The sequence below is a fragment of the Bactrocera dorsalis genome, chromosome 3 (genome assembly GCF_023373825.1).
Source record: "Bactrocera dorsalis isolate Fly_Bdor chromosome 3, ASM2337382v1, whole genome shotgun sequence".
Lineage (NCBI taxonomy): Eukaryota > Metazoa > Arthropoda > Insecta > Diptera > Tephritidae > Bactrocera > Bactrocera dorsalis.
The window spans coordinates 91,972,192-91,990,896 of NC_064305.1; the positions used below are offsets into that span (position 1 = coordinate 91,972,192).

Here is an 18,705-nt window from a genome sequence, read left to right on the forward strand (position 1 = left end):
AATTTTATTACCAAAATCAGTGTTCGGTTCGAAATGTGTTTCGCGCGCGTGTTTTGTTCAGCGATGAGGCTCATTTCTGGTTGAATGGCTACGTAAATAAGCAAAATTGCCGCATTTGGGGTGAAGAGCAACCAGAAGCCGTTCAAGAACTGCCCATGCATCCCGAAAAATGCACTGTTTGGTGTGGTTTGTACGCTGGTGGAATCATTGGACCGTATTTTTTCAAAGATGCTGTTGGACGCAACGTTACGGTGAATGGCGATCGCTATCGTTCGATGCTAACAAACTTTTTGTTGCCAAAAATGGAAGAACTGAACTTGGTTGACATGTGGTTTCAACAAGATGGCGCTACATGCCACACAGCTCGCGATTCTATGGCCATTTTGAGGGAAAACTTCGGACAACAATTCATCTCAAGAAATGGACCCGTAAGTTGGCCACCAAGATCATGCGATTTAACGCCTTTAGACTATTTTTTGTGGGGCTACGTCAAGTCTAAAGTCTACAGAAATAAGCCAGCAACTATTCCAGCTTTGGAAGACAACATTTCCGAAGAAATTCGGGCTATTCCGGCCGAAATGCTCGAAAAAGTTGCCCAAAATTGGACTTTCCGAATGGACCACATAAGACGCAACCCCGGTCAACATTTAAATGAAATTATCTTCAAAAAGTAAATGTCATGAACCAATCTAACGTTTCAAATAAAGAACCGATGAGATTTTGCTAATTTTATGCGTTTTTTTTTTTTAAAAAGTTATCAAGCTCTTAAAAAATCACCCTTTAGAAGGTAAATATCCAATTGGTTTCAAACACCTTTTCTGCTTCGTGTGAGCCTTCCCTTCTTGAAGTTAGTATACCAGCGCTCGGCTAGGAGCCTTGGTTAGTTTCTAACCAGAACATGAAATGTCAGCTGTCAGCAGTAAAATCTATAGGTCAAGACGAAGTGTAGACGGATATTCTTTGGTCGCTCATTATCACTACGTATTTATTATGCATACATATATGCATTCATACAGAAAAGGACTCAAAGTATGTAGAACGACAAAAGGAGCTGTCGCCTGAACATGCACATACATGGCCCATGACTTCGCCACAGTCAAACAATGCAAGTTTTGTGAACTATGTTCCTCAAGCATTCACAATAATCAAACTATCTGTAGGTCAGCTAAGCACAATTTGGTGAAAACGGTTCTGTCAAGTACAGCTATCATCTAGCTAAGCTACCAGCGCTTAAGAATAATATTAACGAGGTAATGAGAACACGGCCCCTAGTATGAAAAACCCGGAATGCCATTTGGATTGCTATACCTTCTCGCTGTAAGGAGCGGGTTGATTAAATCAAAAGCAAAAATAGTATGCAAAAAGAACAACAAGAAATATGTATGTGACTAAAGTTGTGAGTAAACATGAGCGGAACTTGACTTTTATGCTTTGAGATTATTTTTCATTTCAAGGAAGCAATTTAGGTTCATGCTTTTTATTTTCAGTAACAAGGCAGAAATGTAATAAAAGAGAATACGAGAAAGAAACTAATTGTTTGGAAACATTTCTAAAATCAGCAAATAATAAAGAAATAGTGCATTCATACATATGTTAGAATCACTGCAAAGCAAAAATAAATTGTTGGGCTTTTCTGCTGCCTGGCTGGTGAATAAAATTTGTTAACAATAAAATAGAATTCTTGTTATCCATATGTATATGTATACCCTCGACTTCTTAGTTCTGATAAATAATTCGTTTTCGCGCAAATCAAGAATCACCCTAATGCATTCAATATGGGAAGTATTGAAGAATACATACTCCCAAGTACTTACCTTCCTGCATATATGTGTGTATTTAAAGCACAAAAAAGTCTAAGGCTTACAAAGGCATGGATTAAGGAAGTTTTTTCAATGCTTCAAACAAAAAATTTGTATTTCCATCGGAAATTGGCAATAAAGTCTAATCAGAACGAATGCAATCTTTAACGCTTCAATACCTGAGACAGTGCATAATTCCCTAACTCTTTGTATACAACAATTATGAATATGCAAAATTTCTATGAAACTCACACACACACACACACACATACCAAGAAGAAATTGTATGCTTTTATTGTAAACTTAATCGAAATAATTGTGAATTGTCTGCGTTAATGGCATGGCTTTAAGTTGATTAATTTCACAAAGAGGCTCGCAAGCCTCAGCGTTTGTATATAATTGTTATGTAATGTAGTGTGTGCAACACTCGTGACATACGCTTGTTTTTGTAACGTGCTGGCATTTGACAGAAAATCGATTTTTATTATTTATAAATAACGCAAAGCTTCTGGAGGGATCTTTTCAGTACCTGATAAAAAGTCGCTAATTTCCTTTGAGACTTTGAAGCTTATGGATGCTCACCGAAAGGAAAATGTCAGCTCTGAACCACTTATTTCTATTTTCGTGAACTCAATGATTTAACCATTCAGAAGCGTTAGATAATCAGCACAGATTTGATTATTTATAAATAAATATTAGAAGAAATGATAAGATCCGACTAAACATAACACATCCATTCTCCTTTTAACTGCCAGTGAGCATTCTTTTCTCTAGTAAAAAAGTTACATACATACATATATCATATAAAATATCCAGTTTCCAGCGGACTGATCAGCGAATATGTAAACTATTTTAAACATTTTGAACATAGGAAACTCATATGAATATAAATAACAAGTTAGTGAAGTTGAAAATTTGCATGAACTTAACCAAATATTTTCCTTCTGATGCGCTCGCAGTCTACAGCTCTCAACTCTTTTCAAAAGCACTCAATCAGTGTGTAAAAGCAATCAACTACACACAGACACTCCCACGCACACACACACATATATATATACACTTGTCTAATATGCATTTTTGTTCGCCAACTACTCACCTATTATGGTTATGAAGATGAGCAGACCCAACACAATGGACATGGCAATCATTTTCACCAACGCCACCGTCGGATCCCGCGCTCTGAAGCCGTCGCCATAGCCCATAATATCATCCAGTTGCTGGTCATCAAACTCATTACGCTCACCTATAAACACATCAACAATATTGCTGCTGGCATTCCGCACCCCGTCGCTGCCGTTGAATGTGATGAAACCGTCAGTGTTGCCGCCGCCATCGCCCAGATTCAATAAAATGTTGTTGCTGTTGCTCAAGTTGCCGCTCGTGCCATTCAATACAATTTGATATGCGCTCGTTTCGTTGGCGTCGAACAACATTGATGTAGCATTGCTGTACACTTTGTTGTAGATGTCGTAGTTGTCCAGCAGGGGTGTATGCAGGTCGGTGGCGGCGGCGCCGTGCACCACAGGCGTCTCAACGTCCAGGTCGGTGTAGAAGTGTTGCGTTGAGCTCCAAGTTGCGATTGACGGTGAAATTATATCACCCAGCATGCTGGAGGGGCTGTGAGCGCCGGTGAGAGGTAGTGCTGCTGCAAGGCGGGGATGAGTGAGGACGCTATCGATTGAATTGGACGCGCGGTGTGCTGCTTCTGTTTAAGGTTTGGGTGTAGTACTGCCTCTTAATGTTATCGATAGTATTGTTGTTAATGTAGATGTAGTTGTAGTTGCAATCGTAGTTGTTGTTGTTGCTGTAGTTGTTATTGGTGGTCTTGTTCGTCGTAATGTTTTCACTGGCTGGCGTTGGTGTTATTGATGCACTCACGTTGCTTGTTACGTCAGCTCCTTATGCTGTCTAGCAGTTTATTGCTATTGAATTATTATCGTCTCATGGTTCTCATTTGCTCCGACAAGTCTTGCCGTTGAATGATTTTCAATGGACAGCATCTGTAAATGTAAACGTAAACGTTAAGGCAGGACGGTGCACATACATATGTAAGTAACTGGTCCTTGAACAGAAAACGCTTCAATGGATTTCTCGAAGAAAATATGAGCTCTCATCATAGATTCTTTTTCAATGAAAATGCAATTTACTTAAGTTAGAAGAGAATCTAAGGTTTATAAAAACAGCAGGAGCCAGAATAAATATGTGTGTGGTACAATAATTTTGAATTGTAAAAATTAAAAATCTTTCCAGCGAAATCTTGAATGCACCCATAAAAATACTTCTCTGTAGGCAACTTTTGGAAAGCGAGGAATGTCCTTACTTCTAATATGCATTCTAGCATCTTAACAACTCGAACCTGCCACATCATTTTCACTCAAGTTTTAAGCTTTTAAATTTTTTCACCAAATTATTTCAACACGCCTTTAAACGATTTGAAAAATCCGTGAGGAATTCTTAAACCGCCATACATATCGGATACACATATGTCTATATAGCTTGCATAACTGCATGTGGCAGCATATATGCAAGCGGTATAACTGAGTGTGTTTGTCGGCTCTGAGGATTTGATTTTGTGTCTTGCCGCTTTGCGCCACAGGGTGACATTTTAATATCCCGAGTGCACATTGCGTGCGCTTTTCGCATGAAACTCACTCATATATGTATAAAGAGATTAACCGTTCTTGTTGCGTCGCTGCGTTGCAACAAGTGCAACAATAACTAGAATTATGACGATGACATCCTCAACTGTGCATCTCTGATAGCATGTGGGACTGCGAAGTCACGCACTGTGTGTACCGCCGGGATAGTAATTCCACGAAACTTTTCCCATATACTGAGGAGAAACTGGGTACTAAAATGGTATTTGCTGGGAACTTTATTTCAGAAACACTACTTATAACTGGCTTATACTAGTCTTCAAAGGTTGGAAAAGGAGATCCAAGAACACCTGTTTGCCAGTGGCCACATGGAAGTCATCATTAGGCCCAGGGAATAAGTCTATTGGCTCAATACTTCTATTGATTCCGTTATCTATGACTTTTTTCTATTCCTTAAGCTCGAGAAACTCAGATATTTGGAAAGCCCATACTTCAATTACGGCCATACCATAGAAAATCGGTAACTTTGGTTGAACTTTGGCAGTTTTACGCTACTCGTATAGTGCTTCGATCTGAAAGACTTGTTTGGAGACTATATTGTTACCACAGATATCTTGTCAAACAAAAAGGGAAAATCTTGTGGATACCTTAGATTTTTGCCAAAAAGAGCTTGATTTTTATTGTTTAGTTCTTGAGAAGAAAAGGAATATGTGCAAAATTGCAGATCGATATCTCAAAAACTGAGGAACGAGTTCGTATACATACCGATGGACACCTGTATCCGGGAATGGCTAAATGGACTCAGCACGACAGGTTCGTCATTTATATATAAACTTAAAGGATCTCGATCGAGTCTTGTTGATTGTAATAGACTTCGTGGTAAACCTAATAAGCTCCGTTTGGGGTATAAAAGTGGTATTTCAACCGTAAAATTAATAATTTTATTATTTGCTGGCGTCTTAAATTGACTTTTAGTCTATTTTGAAAGCATGAAGGACCCACAACTTTGTTCAGGTATGTCTGTTTTGAACAACAAACAACATTTACGAGACACTAAACATAATAAGTACCCGCCGTGTGGGGTATGTCTTCCAATAGCCGTTTTGCGCTGCAGAAAAGGTCCACTGTAGCAACATGCAAGAGCAACTGCCGAGAGCGCTTTGGGTGCTCATTAATATTTTATTCTCGACTACTTTCATGTTTGCTTTCATAGCTATACTTAATGAATAGAAGGAATACATTCTTCCCCACTGCGGCCATGAAATATTTCATAGTTTATGTCTCTGAATTTTTACGTTTTTATACAGTACAAATGTGGTTTTACATATTAATGAAATAATATGAAGTTATGTGGGTATATATACTCGTATTCCCAGAGCGATGTGAAAATAAATTTCACAGAAAGTCTTTCTTTCTTACATGGTATGATAAACGCATAAAATATTTATATGCAACACCTTTTAGTAGTTGGTTTTTGATATCAAATAGTTTAACGCATTTCGAAATTGCTACTGTAAAGCCCTCAAAACAAATATTTTTAACTCTTCGAGCGACACGGCACTCACCAGATGGTGTGAACAAAAATACTAAATCTATGATTGCAAGCATGCGCTTGTATCCTTTAATATACATATATATATAGTTGTAGTTAAAAGCACAGCCACAAGCCTTAGCGCCACATTAAACTCACAACTTTGCCCGCAGGTTACGTATACGCCAGAGTGGCCGAAATAACTATTAATTTTGCTGCTTGAACACAGTCAGTGCCTGTTACCGTTATGCTAAAAGTTTCGTTTTTGATAAGGAGAGCAAACTTATTGTCTTTGCTTTGCCGCTGCTGCTTTTGCTTATGTGACGTGTCGCAGAGCATTAATGTTTACTTTCCACTAGCCTCATTGCACCTCCGTCTTTCCACTGTTTTGTATCTAATACTGCTCTTTTCTGGTATTCCTGAGTCATGGCTTGCAACTTATTTTGTAAGGGAGCCTCACTAAGATCTCGTATAAAATAAAGCAAACGCATCCGCATGCTTAGCTTCTTTCGCTTTCAACTGAGAATCCACTCTTTGAGGATTTCATTAAACACATAAACTGTATACGTTTGGGAAATGCTGCGGGAAACATTTCAGTCTTCCAATTTAAGTCCAAACACGTGAAGAGGAAGACTCTGCGCGGGAAGCAAATGACCAAGAAATTTCAATTTGTGTTGTTGTTGGCTTCAACAGTATTGTTGGCAGAAATGCGTGACAGAACCCTGCACCTATACACTTGTGTAGGTGTGCAAACTTACAGAGCCAGACGTCGCTTATGGCCAAGGTAAATAGTACAACCAAACTCACATTTCCATTGGCAGGCGAGTGTACAATGATTAAAGAGCCTACCTTTATTTCACTGAAGGTACGTGTGTAATTTTCTTCCAGTTTTTGTATTTGCGAGCGCACCCTCGCGGCTACTCTCCAAACCTATTTCATATGCCGATCTAGGACTGAAAGACTCAATCTTTACGCTCCACTTGCTCCTGCTCCCCTGAGCACATTGTGCCGCAGCTTTGGCCATTTGGTCACGGTCTATGAATTCACGATTGACTTTTAGTTTATGTCTGTTGTGTCTACGCAGCCTGTTGTATGTGTCAGCGCATATTGTTGTTGTTGTGACGCGTATTGTTTTGGTAACAAATACATGCGTTTGCCTCATGGGATCTGCAAGGCAGCCAACCAGCGGCATACCAAACAAAGGCCTAGGATGGAGGGGACTTTGACTGCTAGATTTCGGCGAATTTTTTTGTGGCGAAGATTTGTCAAAAAGAAAGCATAGCACACACATAGGAAAGCATTAAAATTTAAATTACCGTAAACAAAAAAATGGGTTACAGCCGAGAAATATCTTTGGTTTTTTATCTTCCAGCCTTTGTTTACGCAAAGCAATGTGTGCCGTCCGTGCCGACTGCAAATCGTAAAACTATATTTTTACTGCCGCCAAAATAGTAATTTATTTTGGCCATCCTCTAAGGCTATTGGCTTTTCAGTTTAAAAATAAACTCGTGTTTTAATTTAATAAATTATTTTCTTGCTTTTGATATCATTTTGATATTTTTCTTTTAAGCAAACATTTTATTTGCGTAAAGAAAACAATACAGCAACAACATGGATTTTTAGTAAATATATAGCCAGCATTTGGCAACCAATTTTAGTATTTTTCGGCTCCCTTAAGACAATTCAAATGGGCAACAATAACAAATATGAAATGCTGCTGGACATTTTTTATAAATATTGGGTAGTCGAAAAAGTCTTTTCGTATTTTCTCAATACATTTTCGTAGCAGTCGTATGTCTCCAATGCTAGCAACCACATTTTGCCATACCATATAGTGTTGGAAAAGTGAGATTTTAATCTACATTTCAACCAAAATAGATAAATACGCTTCTGTTCTGAAAATTTCGAAATTTCGATTTACACTGATGTCTTTAACGGAAAAATGTCAAAAGTGGTCGACCAAAATGGTATTTATTTGTTCATTCATTTATTATTATAAAAATAAAAAAAGTTGAAGTTTGATTTGAAATACAAAAAGACTTTTTCGACTAGCCAATATATTATCCCTTTGCAAAGTAAAGACATAACTTTACTTTATTTTAAGGTTTTGAGAGACTTTCAATCAAAATCATTTCTCATAAATTCATTATTGAATAAGCTAGATCTTCTAGCAATAATTTTAGTCTCGCTGAGAATGTATTTTAGGATGATTCGTAATTAATTTCTTACTTTGAGCTCCTTTGTAAGCTATTTATACTTTTCAGAGAGGTGATTAGAAAATAAACTCCATTTCCTTAACCAAAACCGTAAAAGAAAGTGAAAGCGAAAGTTCTTCAATACTAGTTCTAATGAAGCCGTGTACTCACCTGATGCTCTTTTTGATTATTTTTCGCGGTTTCTTAGCTGCAACTCACACGCTGGAATTTATGCCCAGAAAGCATGTTTGCACTAAAATTAATATTTCGATTTTTGTTTGTTCACTTAGGACTTCCACTAAGGAGTTGTGTAGAATATATTTCTTAGGTGTAGTTTGTAGTAATATTAAATATATATGTATGTACGCATGCTTATTTTACTTTGGCTTAAATTTACTCAATTCCTTGACTTTATAGGTACAGAAGCCGCGGTTCGTTGTCACCGTAACCGTCAGCGCGTTAACTGAAAGACACTTCAATTATACACACACACGCACTCACACTCACACACATTTGCGCCAACCATGCGCTTAATCAATGCAAGCTACACTAACAACTCTGGAGCACTTCAGTTGCATGGGTGATTAGATTAAACACTTAAATTCGCTTATTATACGAAACCATCGGCACCGCGTCGCTGTGGCCGCGAATTGATTTTATCAGCAACTTGTTTTCCAGCTTTTCACCGTGCGTTTACCGCGCGCACGAATTTGGCAAGCAGCACAATGGAAGAATGCATGAAATGAAATGGAAATACCACAAAACACCACAAAATACAAATAATGCCATTAAATATGTAAATAACTGTGGCTGTGTGCGACCGAGCGGGCGTGCGTCCGTTCAAGCGACCGTGTGATTTGGCTGGCGGCGATACTTCTTGTCGATTTATTCACCTCAACTCGCGCTGAACGTCAGACCAACTGCGCGTCTACTCAATTCAACTGTGCGTCTGTGCTGTTGCTGTTGTCTTTGCCGATGTTGCTATTGTTGAAAAAGTTATTGTGCCCAACTGACAGCTGCTACACACACACACACATGCGCGCAATTGACACTCAGCTGTTCAGATTTGTAGAGTTTTCGCCACTTGACGCAAACGCATGGAGCCTTGACTTTCTCAACTCGCGAGCGTCAATTTTGTTTGCCGCTCTGAGAATTTTCTGGTTATGTTCGAAATTCGTAGTAAAAGCGCTCTTTAATATTTGACTGCTCTCTTAAGTAGCTAGTCTCCAAACTGTACTCCACAAAACAAACGCACTTTTCGAACTCTCCAATTTATTTTTACGGCCCAAGTGTTGCTGGCAAATCTGCGAAGCTCCGAAACTTTTCATTTCACTGCCGCCGCTGGTAGACGATGCTCCTCTGATGAACCACGAAAGACGGCGCAATAAATCGCTTCGGCGTTAATAGTTTTGCCTGAAAGCTTTATCTGCCGTTTCTACTTTAATCGCTGTGATTTCCAACGCGTTAATAATTAGCTTTGATAGCTTCCTACTCGTATGCCCTTTCCCCCTGTTTATCTCTGCTCATTTCTTAATTATAACGGGTGATTTTTTTGAGGTTAGGATTTTCATGCATTAGTATTTGACAGATCACGTGGGATTTCAGACATGGTGTCAAAGAGAAAGATGCTCAGTATGCTTTGACATTTCATCATGAATAGACTTACTAACGAGCAACGCTTGCAAATCATTGAATTTTATTACCAAAATCAGTGTTCGGTTCGAAATGTGTTTCGCGCGCGTGTTTTGTTCAGCGATGAGGCTCATTTCTGGTTGAATGGCTACGTAAATAAGCAAAATTGCCGCATTTGGGGTGAAGAGCAACCAGAAGCCGTTCAAGAACTGCCCATGCATCCCGAAAAATGCACTGTTTGGTATGGTTTGTACGCTGGTGGAATCATTGGACCGTATTTTTTCAAAGATGCTGTTGGACGCAACGTTACGGTGAATGGCGATCGCTATCGTTCGATGCTAACAAACTTTTTGTTGCCAAAAATGGAAGAACTGAACTTGGTTGACATGTGGTTTCAACAAGATGGCGCTACATGCCACACAGCTCGCGATTCTATGGCCATTTTGAGGGAAAACTTCGGACAACAATTCATCTCAAGAAATGGACCCGTAAGTTGGCCACCAAGATCATGCGATTTAACGCCTTTAGACTATTTTTTGTGGGGCTACGTCAAGTCTAAAGTCTACAGAAATAAGCCAGCAACTATTCCAGCTTTGGAAGACAACATTTCCGAAGAAATTCGGGCTATTCCGGCCGAAATGCTCGAAAAAGTTGCCCAAAATTGGACTTTCCGAATGGACCACCTAAGACGCAGCCGCGGTCAACATTTAAATGAAATTATCTTCAAAAAGTAAATGTCATGAACCAATCTAACGTTTCAAATAAAGAACCGATGAGATTTTGCAAATTTTATGCGTTTTTTTTTTTTTAAAAAGTTATCAAGCTCTTAAAAAATCACCCTATACATATGCCCGGACACAAACGCCTTGCGGTCGCTAAGTTACTACTTAGAAGGGCGTGTTACTGCGTAGAACGCTTATTAGGCTCCGAGAAATCGTGTATGCTCCGCTTCCTTTTCGTGTGTAGGGTTAATTTCAGATAATGCTGTCGCGGATAATAGAAGGGATTATTATTTTAATTATGTGTTGGCAGTATAATTATGGTCGTGAAAATGGAAGATTCCTAGGCATTTTACCTAGTTGCCTAGCACTTCAGTAATGAGGTGATATTAATTGCAATCAAATTACGTGTTTACTGTATTTGCTGGAAAATGCTTAGAGAGTTTTATGAATATTTTTGGAAATAAAGCAAATAGTCGCTTTTCACATTTGACTTGAAATATACGCAACGTTTGCACTTGCCTTTACAAATACCGCTAGATTGTAACGTTATACTGCTCATATTGCTTTTCATAAGGGTGCCTCATCAAATATCAGTTCACACAACCATATGACGATATAAATTAATTCACCATATCTGAACTCACCATACCTGATTTCACCACAACTGAACTCACCACTTTTTAACTTACCACATGTTATACTGCTCATAATAACGGGTGATTTTTTTGAGGTTAGGATTTTCATGCATTAGTATTTGACAGATCACGTGGGATTTCAGACATGGTGTCAAAGAGAAAGATGCTCAGTATGCTTTGACATTTCAATGTGAATAGACATTGACATGTGGTTTCAACAAGATGGCGCTACATGCCACACAGCTCGCGATTCTATGGCCATTTTGAGGGAAAACTTCGGACAACAATTCATCTCAAGAAATGGACCCGTAAGTTGGCCACCAAGATCATGCGATTTAACGCCTTTAGACTATTTTTTGTGGGGCTACGTCAAGTCTAAAGTCTACAGAAATAAGCCAGCAACTATTCCAGCTTTGGAAGACAACATTTCCGAAGAAATTCGGGCTATTCCGGCCGAAATGCTCGAAAAAGTTGCCCAAAATTGGACTTTCCGAATGGACCACCTAAGACGCAGCCGCGGTCAACATTTAAATGAAATTATCTTCAAAAAGTAAATGTCATGAACCAATCTAACGTTTCAAATAAAGAACCGATGAGATTTTGCAAATTTTATGCGTTTTTTTTTAAAAAAAAGCTATCAAGCTCTTAAAAATCACCCTTTAGTTCTCATATAATTTCAGTTCACTTTTAATCACTGCAACTCACACGCCTTCACAAATACTGACCTTCTACTAGATTGTAATGTTATACTGTTCATATTATTCTTCATTTTCATCCCATATATAATTTAAATTCATAAGCCAATGACGACATACACTAACTTACCATATCTGAACTCAACATATCTAAACTCTCTCTATATATAAACTCACCATACCTGAATTCACCATTCCTAAACTCATCATATCTGCATTAACGTCACGTTATACTACTCATATTACTTTTTATTATCTTACCACATCTTACTTTCGTTCATTTTTAATCACTTCAGTCCATACATCTTTCACCTGAACTGATCTTCTGCTAGGTTCTAACTGTAGGATGACTAAATAAATTCACCACACGCAAACTTACCTCATCTCATCTTAGTTTACTTTAGCTTACCGAACTTTTTTCAACACTTAACTTTAATATTACAATTACTTACTCTCAAAATCATCATCAGCTTCACAACCCGATACGAGTCTTCACTTGGCAATTCGGCAATTATTTTTGTTTCTTGCTTGAGTTCGTCAGCATCGCATTTCCAGTTTTTTCGGTGCTAATATCATGACCAACCCACCGTAGCCTATTTAGTGGTTGTTACAATGACGGGGTGCTTATAGAAAGTCTCCGAAGACTTGTGGATATAGCGCTTTCTTCATAAGCTACCATCACAAATAACTCCAAAAATTCTACTCAAAACCTTTCGTTCAAAAACTTCGAGCCTGTTTTATTTTGCTTTGCATAATGTTCAGATTACGCTGGTGTATGTTAGTATAGGAGCAATCAGTTGCGGATGATTGAAAATTTCACAGATCTATCGAGGGTGCCACACTTTAGGCGAATAATATTTGTTGGCGTCGTAGCTGGATGCTATTTATACGAGATTTAGTTACTTCTTATGTGACGGAGTCTTTTTTGTGCAACCAGGTTGTCAGTCTTGTGCTCAACTCACTCCAGGAGGACCTACATTCTATGCTGCACATCATCCTGCTTTAGGACACCGCACTGTTGTTGTTTGTCTACAAAAAAGTTATCGCAATGATATCTAACACATACCTCAACTTTGTACAGTATTATTTTGTTCATTTGTCAGATTGTATACCAGTATATGAAAAACATATCAATAAATATGACAAAAATAGTTTGCTTTATATTATGTAAATCATCATGTGAATCAATTAAGATTTATGATCCAAAACTATTTGCTTTCTCGATTAAAATTCGATTTCCACTCACATGCCTTGACTCATGATTCAATTATGCAATCAAAGATTTCGTCGGATCGGTAGCCGTAAAGTAAGAAGGAATCAGTGTTCTTACACATATTATACTTACTAATATAAAAATTTATACACATTAGGCCATATCAAGAAGCTTTAAAATATACTTATTAGATCTTTATTAGACAACTTTATTCTCAGCATAAATTAATACAAATCACAGCAACAAATCAGTTAAAGTTTATCAAAGTCACGCTTTACATGGAAAGCCTAGCAGGTGGTTGTTGTGGGTCTCGGCAGTATTATTTTATAATTACTCAGTCTGTTTTTGAATGCATTTACTTGCAAATATTTGATTAATTCGCTCAAATGCCAGCCAATTGTCGTTCATAAATCATCGGTGAACACTGTCGTCTTGTGCACACAAATCGAGTCGGTTTACAAAGTGTATATGCTGCTAATTTTCTTGCAAAATTTACATTACGCATTATCGAATTTACTCACTCGCCGGCCAAACTCACAAGCTCACCAGCTCGTATTTATTCAGGCAGGTGCGTGCGGCTGATGCTGATAAATGATAGGTGTGGCAACCGCATGCAAGCAAGTGTGCAAATATTTAGTATGCCATGTAAGCACTCACACGCGTATGTGTGTGTGTGGAGCGGCGAGTGCACTGTTGCAGACTGTTCGTGCTACTAATTATGGAGATTTATGCATATTTGTGCAAATATGTAAATATGTATAATAATACATAAACATTAGTGTAAGAGGGATTGTGCATTTCTAATTAAGCTGGCACGCAGGACGCCTTGGGTGAGTGCAGCTCGAGCTCTGGAACATCACTGCCAATAGCATTCCATTGGTTGCAAGTATCCACTGCCGTCTATTATTATTACAAGTATTTGGTGTAACCGCAGAGGGTAGGGGGAAAACGCCAAGTTTAAAGTGCGAAACTGGCATTTGTTCGGTTGGAACTTAAATTGCTGCAATTGGCGTAAATATGAATTTATTGAATGTTATATTTATATTGCATGTTAAAGTAGAATGCTTAAATGGAAATAGTTACTCATACGCCGTGGTCGACCTGAAGTGCTTCAGTGGTAGTACTGCTTGGTTTTGTTTGTTCGGTATCCTGCTATATGTGAGTAAAATATAACTGATCTTTAAATTATCAACCCTTCAGCCGTTCAATTTGTGTCATACTTCCAGAGTTGCAGGCGGACGCTGCCACATTCAGCATTCAGTTCAGCCCAGCAATATTTTGTTGAATTTAACAATATTTATTTGCGCCTGGTGTGGTATGCACGAACGGACCACTAAGCTTTAAATATTACATGTATTTGCGAAAATATATACATTAAAATATATTAAGTCTGCGCTTTTTGCTTGCCAGCTTTGCTTAATTCAATTGTTCACTTACAATTTGTCGAATACAATGCAACTTTATCCAGTTTGATTATTTTATTACAGCCGCAAAAGCCGGCCATCAACATATTAACGAATTGAATATTTGATGAAACATTGCGAGCGCTTTTCCAATAGCGAATTCAATTACAACGGCAGCCGAACGCGGCGCACAACCAAATTAAGTGCTGCAAGTGTGGAAGCAATTTTTTTTCAGCTAATACACATATTTCCGGTTGCCAATGGCTGCGGCTATTGTCTGACACGAACTACACATGTACCGTTGTTAACTATTCACACGCACACAGCGAGCACCTGCATGTTTGTGTGCACGTGGAGTTGAAAGAATTTGAATATGTTGAATGAAAATGCTTGATGAATTTTTGCTGGCATTTTTATATGCGCCGCACACACCTGTCACTCACCAGACGCAAGAAACGGTATGCAAAAACAATTGCAGTGAGGCCTAAATTGATTAATTCTCGCTCCACACGTGTGGCCAATAGCACGTTTTTTATACGCACACGCACACATACAGACACAGTCGTATTTATATTAATAGAAGTTATTCGCAAAAGCGCCAGCAGGAAACCCAAGTTTTTACATGTGTGAATTTGCAGGCCTTAAAACTAGTGGGCGTGGGAATATAAGTTATCATTAGCGAGTAGGGGTTTTGGGCTTCCACCGATGCTGTAACGGCTTCCTTCTGTCTCGTATATGTTTTCGTAGCCTCTGTTAGAGCAAGTGTTATATTAACAGCCGCTTTTTCTACTTAGAGAATTCCTTGCATTTGATGCTTTATGTGCAAAACTTTGGACACTCTGTGCTTTAATTTTTCAAAATCAGTCAGCTTCTTCCCTTAACTCAATACGGGAGTAATTCTTTGCGCCTACCCTTGCTCTTGAACGCGACAGCAGCGAACTTTTAAATTATTTTTACTTAAGCGCTACCTTCCGAACGTGTACACACATGCTCCTGCCGCATGAATGGGGTTGCATATTCGGTGAATACACGAAATTTCTTTTCACTTATGAAATTCCATTATTAGTTTCGGCTTGTCATATTTTCATTTTCCTCTGCCGTCCTTCGCCGATTTCAATAGCGCGCAGTGCTCTTGTAGTATTACCGAAAAATACCTGAGCATTCTTAGCTAACTTTGTCACATTATTACTTTGCGAGAAAGCAATTTTTATAACCTCACAGCGAAATGCGCTCATGTGGCAGCCGTCGTGACATACGCACGCTTCATACGCTAGCCAGATGCTGCCTAGAGTAGAATTACTAAGCGGTGAAAGAAAAACCGGGATATCTGTGGGGTAATATATAAATGTCCGCCGTAGCGTCCAATTAACACATCCTGAAATTATGTGAAATATAGTACTTTCCGTAAGTTCTACCGACATCTTGATATAGATCACGGCTACAGTTCGCACGAATAACTCTACGGTTGAGCCGGGACCCAGCCTTTGCTTACTTGCTATGTATGCATATGCATGATCTTCCTTCTTTCAGTCAACTGGAAGTAAAGAAAATGTTTAGCCAAGTTATGCACAGCAGGCATCGCAGGAATTTGTTACTTGCACGTCACTTTCATTAAGTCAACACGGCAGGACATCGGCAGCAGCAGCGGCCACAAAAGCTGGCAGAAAAGTCGCAGAGCTCAATAAAAACGATGAGAAGAAAAGCGAGCGAACTCATAAACGTTTAAGAGCACGCTAACTGCACTTCCACAGTTACTTCACACAGAGTGGTCTTGAATGTGTGCGTGTGTCAAGTTTCAAATTAATATTTATTTCAGCTATTCTTTATATTCTGGTGAAACGGCTAGATGTAGGGAGGGGAGAGATTTCTGAAACGTTACGACGCGGGTTAAAAAGAGGCATGTTCAAAATTTTGTCGGATATGGTCTAGTGATATGCATTATTTACTTGAAATATTTGACCTCAAATCAATTAGAATTTCGCCGCAAAGATGGCGATGTTGACTTTCAATCGACCTCTAAGTGCATATTTTGGGTTAGCTTACCATTGTTGTATAAGTTAAGACCTTGCCTCGTCCACTTTTCATATCAACTCCTCCTTAAACCCTGTATCCTCCTTAAAGCCAGTATCTCATATATATAACGCTTTTTAAAACAACAAAAAAAAGTCCTTCTAAACCTAATTCTTCCAAAAGCACCCCACTGCTATTCATATGTCGATTTCATCTATACTACAATATTACTTAATTTTTTTCATGTTGTTGTTGCTGTTGTTGTGGGTTTTTGCGTGTATATTTTTGTTTCTTGATGCCATCGCTGACTTTCACACATTCCATTTAATTCACTTTGTCAAATAAATTGTTTCACACGCATGTGTGCCGCTTTTGTTGTTGCACTAATAACACTTTCAATGTTTTTCTACCGTTAAGACTTGGACCTTTAAAGATTACCAGCCAACAACGCAGTTTTCTAAGATTACTCGACGATACTTTCCCCTCTTTCTCTAACGCACTAGCAAGTATTGACGGTCAAATGCTTTCTCACACTCGCCGGCTAATATGAAGCCTCGAAGCTGAGGCGATGGTAGGCCACTACGCCTTAAGTGCTTCGATAAATTCTTGCCAACTTCTTTAGTGTCGGTCATTTGTTCGTTTACCTTGGCTGGCGCATAAATACCCGTACACACACATACACAGCCACAGAGACAAACACAACACTCTTACACTAAGCCAATGTGATCAGATAGCTTGTGTGACCAGACGACTCTGCTGTGATGACACTCACCAATCGACGGACCAACTATCACCTAAGAGCCCTAAGTGCTGGCGAGTGTAGGAGCTGCTGCAGCAACTTACAGTGGGTCTTGATGTCTTGCGAGTGTGTTTGTGGCTTGGTTTACGGCTTCTGTTCGGCGGTCGGTGGTTTGTGGGGGCATGTTGTGTGTGGAGGACCACACGGTTCAGAGGTAAATAGTGTTGTGTTGGGTTTCCTGTAAATTTAGTGCGGCTCATTAAGCTGTCATTCCTTTTGAACTTTATTGTGGTCACTTGTGAGCGACATCACTGTACTGAGCCTCTCAACGCATACACAACTAGCATACATACATACAAAATAATGCTCAATGGTTTCTCTTGGTTTGCGTTTGTATGGCCGCTAACCCAGTGGAATAAAGGTACAACCCCGAAAGTATGCAAACAACTTTTGTGGCTTTATAACGGAATGTGATTGAAAATGTAGGCAACTTTCATGTCAATTTCCACAAAATCCTCCTGAATAGGAAAAACATGAAAAATTAAAAAAATTTAAAAAAATCCAAAATATAAACTCAGAAAACTCAAAAAATCTCATTTTTTCTGCTAGTATGACTTCTTAAGGACTGGAAGAAAATGTGTGGTACTTCTCTGGACTTCGCGAGAGCGTATTTGGCTCTCTAAATACAGTCAAATTCTCGTATGGAAAACTTTTTAACCGTCAAGACATTTTCACAAAATTTTGCATGACTTATTATCCAAAGCATTGTAATAATACCTGGAAACATTTTTTAGATCTGCCCACTATAGTATACGAGCTAAAGCGTACAGATGTCGTACAAGCCGATATATCAAGCTCAAGTTCTTGAGCGGAAACTTTTTTATTTGTAAAGCGTAATGTAGCGTCAGTGCGACCGAAGTTAACGTTTTGTCTTCAGTTTAATACCAGTTTCAAGCTATGAAGCTAACTGTAGGTTCGGATCCAGAAATATTTGCATGTATAATACTGTAGTCAGTTCGTGTATTGAATGGATGAGTTTCAAAAAAGAAATCGATGTGGGCCAAATTTTTAGAATCTTTCCAGAACTTTTTCTGCAGTGACTTTAACGTCATCATGCGTCTGCAGCAATGCCAGGACGATCAATCTATCTTGAAGGAACGAACATCGTTCTCAGCCAAGTTTTCATGCGGCTAAGTGTGGAAAAAGAGCGTTCAGAACTTCCGTTCGTCACATAAACTGTAAAAAATATGCGATTAAAACTATGAATTATGGGGTATAGATCCACATCGCAGTTCTTCAAAGTTTCCATTGCAGTAGTCGATAACTTCTTGTCTTCTGACTTTTGCTTCTGCTCACAATGGCACTGCCATTGATCACTGGTGACCTTTAAGCTTCAAACGTCGTACGACGTTGTCATTATCCAAAAGGCCTTTGAATCTATCTATCAAGCAGTCAATCAGACTTACCATTTCTTTGCTTTTCATAGCACATACTTTTTCTGGAAGCAGCAAACTCAGTTGAAATACATCCAATA

At 38.8% G+C, this 18,705-nt stretch overlaps 1 protein-coding gene across 5 annotated transcripts in view; it reads right to left on the minus strand.

Annotated features, from left to right (window-relative positions):
• The window catches only part of LOC105230554 (5-hydroxytryptamine receptor 2B), a 30,337-nt gene extending 21,240 nt beyond the window's left edge, over window positions 1–9,097 (minus strand). For 2 of the 5 annotated variants that reach the window (XM_029552188.2, XM_029552187.2), the window contains exons 1-2: window positions 8,294–9,096; window positions 2,896–3,799 (exon numbers count right to left, since the gene is read on the minus strand). In XM_029552188.2, coding sequence (XP_029408048.2) covers window positions 2,896–3,406 — 511 coding nt within the window. In that variant the 5' untranslated portion in view covers window positions 3,407–3,799; window positions 8,294–9,096. Of the gene's footprint in view, window positions 1–2,895; window positions 3,800–8,293 lie in introns of all 5 variants that reach the window. The other 3 variants (XM_029552186.2, XM_049452193.1, XM_029552189.2) reach the window with 3 other exon arrangements.
• Window positions 9,098–18,705: the final 9,608 nt, after the last annotated feature.